General features: G+C 49.8%; 1 protein-coding gene across 4 annotated transcripts in view; it reads left to right on the top strand.

The window, feature by feature from the left end:
* Positions 1-237: 237 nt before the first annotated feature.
* The window catches only part of ADAMTSL2 (ADAMTS like 2), a 28,213-nt gene continuing 18,046 nt past the window's right edge, over positions 238-10,404 (top strand). Inside the window, exons 1-10 of one of the 4 annotated variants that reach the window (XM_064468621.1) lie at positions 238-327; positions 546-1,919; positions 2,995-3,137; positions 3,784-3,859; positions 4,272-4,374; positions 6,093-6,238; positions 6,343-6,466; positions 7,431-7,511; positions 8,500-8,675; positions 9,632-9,896. In XM_064468621.1, coding sequence (XP_064324691.1) covers positions 1,809-1,919; positions 2,995-3,137; positions 3,784-3,859; positions 4,272-4,374; positions 6,093-6,238; positions 6,343-6,466; positions 7,431-7,511; positions 8,500-8,675; positions 9,632-9,896 — 1,225 coding nt within the window. In that variant the 5' untranslated portion in view covers positions 238-327; positions 546-1,808. Of the gene's footprint in view, positions 328-545; positions 1,920-2,994; positions 3,138-3,783; positions 3,860-4,271; positions 4,375-6,092; positions 6,239-6,342; positions 6,467-7,430; positions 7,512-8,499; positions 8,676-9,631; positions 9,975-10,404 lie in introns of those variants that run through there. The other 3 variants (XM_064468619.1, XM_064468620.1, XM_064468622.1) reach the window with 3 other exon arrangements.

Raw genomic sequence — 10,404 nt, 5'->3', positions numbered from 1 at the left:
GCCGCGGACCGGCGCCGGGGGAGGCGAGGGGTTAACCGGGGTGGGGGCATCCCGGGCCGAGAGGTGTGAATTCCGCCCGCTCCCCCCCACCCCCCCCCCCCCCCCCCACCCCCGCCGCTATAAGAGCGGCCGGCGCGGGCTGGGGGGAGCCACTGCGGCGGCTCCTCCTCGCTGGAAGCCCCGGCGCTTTTGGCTGCCCTTTGAAGTCGGAGAGGGAGAAGGAGGGAGGGAGCGTCTGGGGCTGCTGCTGCTGCTGCTCCTCCGCGCCGCCGCCGCCGCTACCGCCCGGCCCCGGAGCATCGCCCCGCCCGGCCCCGCCGCCTCCAGGTACGGCCCGGCCCGGTCCCGCGGGGGTCGCGGCCCGCCGGCCCCTTCCCCGCTCCCCCCGGGGTTCGCCCTCCCGCCCGCCGCCGCTCCCGCACCGCCCGCCCGCCGCTGGCAGGTCCGCGGGGTCCCTCCGGTACCGGCTCCGCGATGCCTTCGGCGACATCCCCCCCCACCCCCCCCACCCCGCGCTTTAATTTTTCTTCTATTTAAACATGCAGCTCTGACCGACTCTAGGATAAACTCTGAGCGAGCTCTGTTATTGGCTTTGAGTCAGAAGTGTCTGGAAGCCTTAATGAAAACCAAGTGTAAGGCAAGTCTCAGCCACCTGTCCCCGGGATCCCCAGCCAAGCGCTCGGGGCTTCCATTAATCAATGGATCTGCCTCTTGGAAAGTGTCTTTTTGCATGCTGGACCTCTACCCTGGGGCGACCGCAAAGCGGGGTTGGGGACCTGGAAGCCCTCCGGTAATTTCTCTTAAGCCAGATACCAAAGCTGTGCTGGCATTGCCGGCAATTCTGCATTTCCAAAACCGCTACAAAAACCCTTGCGAGAAGAAAAACGGGTAGGAAAGAAGCTCTTTATGTTGCAGGTCTGCAGTCCTGCCCCTCTCCCCAGGAGCAGCACCTCTCCCACCTCCCTATTTCCCAAAGATACTGTCTGGTTACTTTTCAAGGGAAGTTAGCTTAGGAGAGAATATTTTTTTCTTTTTCTTACAGACATGAGCTGCTTTGATTGCCTGGAAGCTTGATTTCCTGAAACCTGCTCCTTTCTGGCTCTTGCAGTGAGGTTCACAATAAAACGTATTGTGGTTTTGAGCTGGGTTTTATTTAAGAAAATGCCATTCTGGGTTACTCTCTTTCATGAGACAGATGGAGAAAGATGAAAGGCTGACACTTGAGATATTTCATTTCTGTTCTTTAATTGTGGGTGGTTTCTTTTTCTGTAAGAACAGGCTTCTTCCCTAGGAATTAGAGTGGGACAAATGAAAAAAAAAAAAAAAAAAAAAAAGAAAAATAATGGCTGTTAAACAACAGCAAAAAACCCCACAATTATGGAGCCTTTCATCTCACTTTTCTAGGAGCAATTCTGTAAAAGGGGATATTTAAATGCACTCCCTTTAAAGATCCAGGGACACTTCTTGCTACTCGCTGCCTCTTGTGCAACGCTTGCCTCGGTGTAAGCCACGCTCTCTTCCAAGACAGGCTTGGAGGGTATCAGGTGCAGCCACTGGGAACCAGCACAAAGCTGTGGTTTGGCGGATAGCAACCGAGATGGAATGTGAACCTGTACCATGTTAATTAAATAAATATAACTTCAGGAACAAGCCCTTGCAGTCACTGGTGGCCGGTGTCACTTAGCTGACCGGGAATGCTGAAGACGACGTGTGCTGTGCAGCCCAGGCTGCAAAGCAGCCCTTGCTCTCGATGGGTGGTGAGGCTGGATGGGAGTTTTGCTTAGTGTGCTGTTTGGTTGCTTTCTAGGATGAAGATATCTAAGTGGAGGTGGAACAACATCTCCGTCAGTGCGCGATCCCAGCTGAAAGGCACCCTGGCCCTTCTTCTTGTGGGCAACATTGCCTTTGTGATCGCTCAGGTAAGCGTGTTGCCTTGCTGGGGGGTGGGTGGGGGGTGTCTCTGGGCTTTAAAAGGGTATGGTGTCTGGGATGGGTAGCCTCTGGGACTTGCAGGACTGATCTGCGCGTGCATCGGGTCTCCAGCAAGCGTCAGGATGTATGACTTGGCTTAGCTCTTTAGTCTGGACTTAACCTGTGTTGTACCTTCTGCGGCTAGGAGCGCGTGCAGATCACTTCCAGGGCTCTGAAAGACCATGCCCTGTTCTTGAGTGAGCGCTGCTTCCTCAGTCCCTGCAGTTGTTGGAGCTTTCATTTACTTTGCACGCAATGTTATTAGCCCTTTCCCAGTCAACGCTGGATTAATAGAGCTCCTCTAACCAGCAGGTGATTCTGGATGGGAAAAATATCTCTCCCCCTGCAGTGAGCAATAGCTGGGACCCCCAGGACGTTTTGTGCCCCTTGCGAAGGGATGCAGACACCTTACCGAGCGCCCGCGCGCAGTGGTGATGCTGCTGGTGGAGCAGCTCCTCTGCCCTCTGCATGGTCACACTGCTGCCTGCAATGGCTGAGGGGTGGGAGGTGGGGGGTGTCAAGGACCCTCCTGAAGTGACAAACCTGTACTTGCAAAGAGCACAAGGGCTCCTCCAGCCTGCTAGCATCCACTGGCAGGCTCTCCTGCTGCTGAGTGCTTTTGCAAGGGTTTGCTTAAGTTTTCAGTGAAACATTCGGCTGCAACTGGCTTTTCAGCTTCCTGAATTCACTGTGGAGCAGGAGTCGGAGAGCACCAAAAGACTTGGAGGGCTTAGGGTTGTTTGGGATCTTGTTTTTGCCAACAGAGCGAAACAATGAATGTTTCCTTTCCCAAGGAGTCCTAAATATTGCTATTTCATTCCAATTTGTAATGAAAACACAATTGGAAATATGCAGGGTTTCTTGCAAAGTGGAAATCTCGGGCTTGACCTCAGGTGGAGAAGGCAGTGCCCTGTTAGCTCAGGGCAGGCTGGGCAGGGGATGCCCTCAGTCCACCCGCACAGGCTCTGCGGTGCAGGTGCCGACTGCTGCTTCTCTCCCCCACCCACCCGATGCTTCACGCAGGACCTCGCGCAGACCTCCAACAGCCTGGAGGAAGGGGCAGACGTCACCGCGTACTGGTGGGGCGAGTGGACCAAGTGGACAGCGTGCACCAGGACCTGCGGGGGAGGCGTCAAGTCCCAGGAGAGGCACTGCCTGCGGCAGAGGTACGGCGCCCGCCTGCCAGGGTGCGGGGAGCTCCAGCTTGCTGGAGGTAACCTTGACCCAGGAGGTCCTCGCTCAGTAGATAAGCACTGGTGAAAAGGTGGCTGGCAAACGCTGCTTGTGCAGAAGGTAGGTATGTCCCTGAGTTTGCTGCCTTGAGGACACTGCGCCCTGGGCATCCTTGCCGGGTGGACCAGCCAAGCTATTCCTGTGCTGGCCCTGAAGTTTCTCCAGCAGGGATTAGTGCAGACGGGCAGCAGACAGTGTAAGCCTGTTCTCAAAGCTCCTGGGCACAGCAGCAAGGACACCGCGGTGCAGGGTTGGTTGGGGACCCCGCCGACCCCAGCTGCGCTGTGTGTGGCTGTGCCCTCTCCGCGCTGTGCGGTTGCCAGAAGGCACCTTGCAAACCTTGTCCCCAGGCCCTGGTCTCCATGTACCTCCTAGGGTGCTGTAATAGGAATAGCTGATGCTGCAGGTGGTAAAGCTGGAGAGACCTTTGCTATCAATTCCAGTGAGACCGTGATAGATCTGTGTGTGGCTCAGCTGCATTGAGACCGATCTTACAGAATCAGGAATTGGGACAAATATATTTAAAGAAGGGAAAAAAAGTGTTTCTGAGCCCTGTCTAACCATCATTTCTTTATTCAGAAGAAAGTCAGTGAGTGGGCTGGCTAATAAAACTTGCACTGGAACATCCAAAAGATACCAGCTCTGCAAAGTACAAGTAAGGATATCCTTTTTCTCGTGGGGAACACCCGGTACAAAATGTGGGAAGTCATGCTTCCTTCCTGTGGCGGCCCTTCTGGGCCCCTCAGAGGGGACACCATTTGTCCCGTAGCTGTCACCCCATTGCCCCTCCAAGCAACTGGAGTTCCCTTCTTTGGTGCCCATCACCATTGTGTCAGGGCTTTGGACCTTTTGCTCGCACTGGGGGCCATAAAAGCCAGCGCATGGTTCTTGCACCATCTCCTGGGGGGGTTTTCCCCTGGCTGTCCCTGCAGTGGGAGGAGGAGGAGGAGGAGGATGTGGCTCTGGAGAGGACAGGCAATGGAAATGCTCCTTGCAGCTGGTCAAGGTGTGCCAGAAACCTTTCCTGCATTTTGTTTTCATCAGGATATTAATGTATCCCATTCTAGGAGTGCCCTGCGAACGGAAGGAGCTTTCGAGAGGAGCAGTGTTCATCATTTAACTCCCATGTGTATAACGGCAGAACGTATCAATGGAAACCTTTATATCCTGGTAACAAGACATTCTTTGTGTGTTTCATAATGCTTAGCCAAAATATTTTGATAGTTATGATGCTATAGCCTGCAGGAAGGCTCCTCCTCTGCTGTTTTAAAGTGACTTTTTTTCCAGAGACACAATCAGCTGTCTCCCAAGTTCAAAGGCATGTTTTGCAGCTGCAGGGTAGCTTAAAAATAAAATAACATGAATTTATGGCAGTAGCTTGTGTTGGTTGCAGCTCCTGAGGACCAGAGAGCTGAAAGATTGGAGGATGCGAGAACACAGGGTGATGGACTGTGCTGGCAGGGAGGCAGGGAGAGTCTGGCTCACCCAAACAAGTGTCCTTTTGAGCTGGGGCCATTGCTGGGCTGTGTTGCGTTTCAGTGACACTTGCTCACTCCCACACCTTTCATGTGCTCTGTCAAATGTTACCAAGATCCGGTCAGTTTGGTTGTCTGTGGTGAGCGACGCAGGACAGCAGAAATAAAATCTTGGTCTTTGTCTTCTAAGTTATTTGATTTTTAGGCTCCTAACTCCCATCCATTAAACCTTCCCAAGCATCAAACAAAAGTCATGGCCAATTTTTAGGGCTATTGGGAACTCAGGACCCTTCTGAGGAGGAGGAGGCGGCTCCTGAGTGCTGGTTCTTCAGATTCACCGTGCCATTTGGGCGTCTAAAACTAGAGATGGGATCTCATGCGACTTTCTTACTTTAGCGGTCTTTGTACACACCTAAGAATAATTATGCTTCATGAAATTACTTGTTACCTCCTTTTATGTGAAACAAGCCCCTGTCTCGCCAGCCACCTTGGCAGGGTCAGCGTGGTAGAACTTGGCCCGTGGCAAGCTGGTTAGCTGTAGCTACTTGGCTGCTTTTGTCCCTTTCCTATGGCAAGGTGACAATTTCTTTAAACATATTTGCTCTTCCAGATGACTCACCAGAATAGTTACAGTGAATTGTTTTGTTTTTTAGCAGGCGTTCACGTGGCTCCTGGGGGATTTACAGAATAATGTTTTGACACTGATGCTGTCTTGCTTGGGCACGCAGGCCAGTGGGTATATGACCGCTCAGTAGTTGGCAGAGTTCGACGCTTAGCATTGGGTTTCTGATGCAAATAGAATTTGTCATTTGCTTCCTGTGGATGTTGTAAAATGTGGGGCTACTGTGCCAGTGGATGCAGCCAGCCAGTTGCCTGCACAAAGAAAAGGGCGAATTAAGTCCAACTTGGGTGAATGTTTATGGAAAAGTTCTTATGTTTAAAGCTGTTATGGTTTTGAATGCAGTCTTACTTGTATTATACTTATGATAATAGATCTATGTTAATTTAACTCATGTATTAAATGTTGATATGTGAACATGCATATGCTTTTGTGTAATGTGTATGTATGTCCCTACTGCAAGTCCTTGCACAGAATAGTGGCTGTTACTGCCTCAGTGCATCCCCTCGGCTGTTAGTGACACCGCTAGCATCACTAGGTGCACCTATTCCTGGCAGCAGAGGGGACTGCCTGGCCGTGCAAAGGTTTGCAGCAGTGGGCTGTCACGCTGTCAGAACTGCAATCTCCTGTCCAGCCTGAAACACAAGAGATGGTAGCTTCTGAACTGCTGGCTGCTGTGCAATTGTGCTGTTGCTGCTGCTGTTTAGCTTGGCAGAGATTCATTGACATTTGGTAGGATGAAAGTTATTGTGTTTCTGCTGTTTTGAATATATCTTTATATCCTTTCCCCTTAGATGACTATGTTCACATTTCTAGCAAGCCCTGTGACCTCCATTGCACCACTGTGGATGGTCAGAGACAGTTAATGGTTCAGGCTCGGGATGGAACATCCTGCAAATACACTGATTTCCGAGGGGTTTGCGTGTCTGGAAAATGTGAGGTTGTTAAACATTATAGCAAAAATATTGTTATGTTAGCATTCAGAAAATTACAATGGGTGCGACATTTGCCTGACCCTCAATACTCTATTTGTGCATCTTTTAGCCCATTGGATGCGATGGCATTCTCTTTTCCACCCACACCTTGGATAAATGTGGTGTTTGCCAAGGAGATGGGAGCAGCTGCACTCACGTGACCGGCAGTTACCGGAAAGGAAATTCTCATCTTGGTAAGGCTTTTAGGGACCTTTTCCTTTATTTGTATTGGAAGGCTATTTTTAAAATGTGCTTATTTTTTTCTGTAAATTGCTTTCAGCTCTTACCAGCTGCCCCTGCTACAGTTTTTCCCACGTGTTCTATGTGTGCTAAAGCCGCTTGTAAATTTGGGCAGGGAAAGCCGCCTTTAAAGAAAGCCGGTAACTTTGCATGGTGCTTGTCAGAAGCTCGAGGTCTCTGATGCTGAATGGTGCAAAAGGGTTATGCAAGAGGCTGGCATCTATTTTAGTCTTGTTTCTTATGATCCAGTAAGACTAGAAATAAATGATTTGTAATAACGGGAAGTGAGGATATTTTGAAAGACCAGGATTTCCAAAATTAGTGTGGTGTAAAGCAGTAGAACCTACTTGTCCTAAACATAGCAATCTAACTCGGGAATAATGATTAATGCTTTCCGAGGATCAGTTTTAGATGGAGCAAGCTGCAGGAACTTCAGTGGCCTTAGGAGGACTTGTCCCATCACTTACCAAGGGCCAGGCAAAGGGCAGTCGGAGGAGAAACGAGCTGTATTCTCTTGCTGGGTTTTTGGGAAGGCTGGCTAGCACAGGGATCACTGCTGAACCACAGGACAGCTTCTCTAGCTAACAAAGCAGTCGTAAGATACCTCTTCTTACACCAGTTCAGATAAATGTGGTATTTGGGCACATAAGGATTGCATTCCCCCCCCCCGCCGCTGGCTGTGCTTTTCAACCATAAACCAGGATAATATTTCACACGTTTTTCTTTTCTATTATCATTAAGGTCCTGTTTGCAGCCTAACAGTTGTCTGCATTAGGTTTTTTTTTTTAATCCATAACTCCTTAAAAATGATTTTGGATCAAGGCCAGCTTGCTTGATATATTGCGGTATTGACTACAGAGTGTTTCATTCAGATTATTTGTTACAAAGTTCCTTTCGTTAATCTGTAGTTTCCCATAGGCTATTCTCTGGTAACGCACATTCCTGCTGGAGCAAGGGATATCCAGATAGTAGAACGGAAAAAATCTGCAGATGTTCTGGGTGTGTATAACCTCTTGGTACTTCCCTAGAATGCATGCCTCTACTAGCTAATGCTTTTTCCAACGTGAAGCTGAATGTAGTTTTATTGCAGACATGAGCTAAATCCATAGTCAATGTAAATCACAACCATGTTGTCTAAGCCAGTGCATTTCTCTCTGCAGTCTGAGCACCTGGGCTGTATCTACAACACTTTGATTGCCTTAATGCAGGAACTGTTGTTCTATTATTGTTGCTACTTCAGTGTGGTGTGACAAACACACTGGTGCCGGATCACGGATAGCCAAGTGACTTCACCTCTCTTGTGATTCCCCGTAATCTTCTGCTTGGGGAATGTGCAATGGCCACATGACAGCAGCACCAGGGAGGTGTGAACTACATGTTGCCCCACTGAAGTGTTGGTGGCCACACCATCCACCTCATGATGGAGATGGCAGAGCCACTCAGGAGGAGCGTGGAAAAATCTGGGCTTGCACAAGAGAAGCACGTTTGCTACCATCATCCTCTGTAGCCTCAGAGGCTCGTGGCTCTGTGCAGGAAGGCTTGAATGAAAAAGGCTTGATTTAGTACAGTTCCTGGGCTAGATCTGGGTGACCTGCCTTGGGCCACTGCTGGGTTGGGTGGCATCAGCTCAGTGCTCCCAAGGAGGCAACTCCTGTGGTTGGCCATCTGATAGTCTGCTTACTGTCTGTAGAGCTGTGGCTATTAAATGCTCATGCTGTGCTAGAGCCAAAAGGGTGAGAGGCGCTGTGGACTACTGTAAGCCACGTACCCAGGAGCCTGCAATGTAGAGGGACACATGCCCCACAGCTCTGGGCGCGTGATTGTATGATATGTTGGAAATAGGTGACATACGCATTGTAATGTCAGAGAAACACTTGTTTTATGACTGTGACGCTCTAATAATTTTGCCCTCTGAATGAACAAGTGGCAATATTGCATATCTCTGCTCTTATATGCAATGGCACTGATTTTTCTCTCCCATTTGAAGCTGTGGCTGATGAAGCCGGGTACTATTTCTTCAATGGGAACTACAAAGTTGACAGTCCGAAAAACTTCAACATTGCAGGCACGGTGTTCAAGTACCGCAGGCCCATGGATGTTTATGAGACCGGCATAGAGTATATTGTTGCACAAGGACCGACAAATCAAGGGTTGAATATAATGGTGCGCTTTGACTTTTCAAGTTTATAAGGCTGGGGGTGATGGGGAAGGGAAAAAAATCTATGTTGGATTGAGGAAGGGGTGGGCATGGGAGCACAGTCCTGCCATGGTTCCCCAGCTTTCCTGGGCAGCTTGAGGAGGGGAGTGGGAGCAATGACTGTGCCCAGTTCCTTGCCTGAACCTATTTCATTTGCTTCAGTGCTCTCAGATGCAGGCAGGGCTGTGAATAACAAACGTGGGCTTGGTAACCCCTCTCTCTGCGGGGAGAGGATGCCTCAGGCACTGCCGAGGGGTTTATCTTCTTCTCCATGGCATTTTTAGCCAAGATTCCTGGCAGGAAAAATAAAAATAAGAAATTGTGCCAGATAGCTTAGAAGTGCACAAAACTTAAACCCCAACTCTTTCTTGAAAGCAAACCATCTAAAAACAGGCATATGAAGAAAAGTAATTTAATTTTTCTTCTGGGCAGTCAGCCGAAGCCCAGCTCCTGCCATCTTCCATGTAGCCCTGGGCTCCTCTGGAGGGGGGAGGGATGGTGCTTGGGTGCTTATAAAGCATGGGACCAGTAAAAGATTTTGTAGTATCACCCCCAAGTCTCCATCCTCAGTGGCGATGTAGTAGCTGAAAGGATGTGTGTGCATGCCCCTCATTAACCAGAAAAAATGAACTTGCAAGGATGGTCAGTAACTTCTGCAGTGGCTTTCCCAGGTCTCTGGTTGCTCAGCAGAAGAGGAGGGAGTGTGACCAGTCCCTGAGCTGGGGCTAATCCCCAGGGCAGCACTGCCAAATAACCCTTGGAAAATTGTGCTGAGCTCCAGTTGTAAGGAATTGGCAATAAAATGGAAACCAGATTGGACATAGCAAAGGAGATGCTCACCAACTGTCAAACCCAAGATGAATCACAAGCTTTGTGTGCCATATACTCATTGCATCTACTAATAATTTAATTTGTTTGCTAGGTCTGGAATCAAAATGGCAAGAATCCATCCATCACATTTGAATACACCCTCCTGAGGAAGCCACACTCAAAAAATCTGCAGCCCATCTACTACACCTTCTCTGAGTCAGAGAGCGAAGAAAGCAGAGAGTTTGATGGAGACGTGCCATTGGGTTTTATCCAGCACAATGCAACCTATTTTGGGAAAATCTCCAGGGAACGGATAGACTTGGAGAACCAGGTGTTTGGAAGGCAGGACACGGAGGAAGATTTAAACTTGAGCAAAGGTCAGGAAACCAATGAGGTCTATGAAAGAGCAGAAACAATTGACTGTGAGCCAAAACTGAAGGGCAAACAACCCCAAGGTAAGGAGGAGACTTGGGCCTGACTGTTCTGCTTCTCAGAGCTCTTGTTGAGAAATGCTCTGTTTCTACCTCTAGTGATTCTGCTGGTTTGTGTTTTGGAAATCTTGGAAAGTTCTTTAAAACATCTCTGCTCATAAATCCTCTTTGCCCTTCAGGTTCTGGTTTCTGGTGGGTGGGGGGGTGGCCATGGGTAAGGTCTCCCTGCCAGTGCCCTGCCATGCTTTGCCTCATGCCAAGGAGAGGAGGGAGCCCTGGGTACATAGAGGTCCCCATCACAACCTCTTCTGTCACCTCCCACTTCTGCTTAGCCCCCAGCAACCTCCTTCCCACTCCAGTCCCTTGGCCATCCCACCACCAAACTGCCTTGAGTGCTTTCCCAGCATGGCTGCATGGGCTCTGGGGCCAGGAGGGCATCTTCCTTTCTGAGCTC

This window comes from Phalacrocorax carbo, chromosome 18 (assembly GCF_963921805.1).
Source record: "Phalacrocorax carbo chromosome 18, bPhaCar2.1, whole genome shotgun sequence".
Lineage (NCBI taxonomy): Eukaryota > Metazoa > Chordata > Aves > Suliformes > Phalacrocoracidae > Phalacrocorax > Phalacrocorax carbo.
This window is presented reverse-complemented; position numbering and strand designations above follow the sequence as displayed.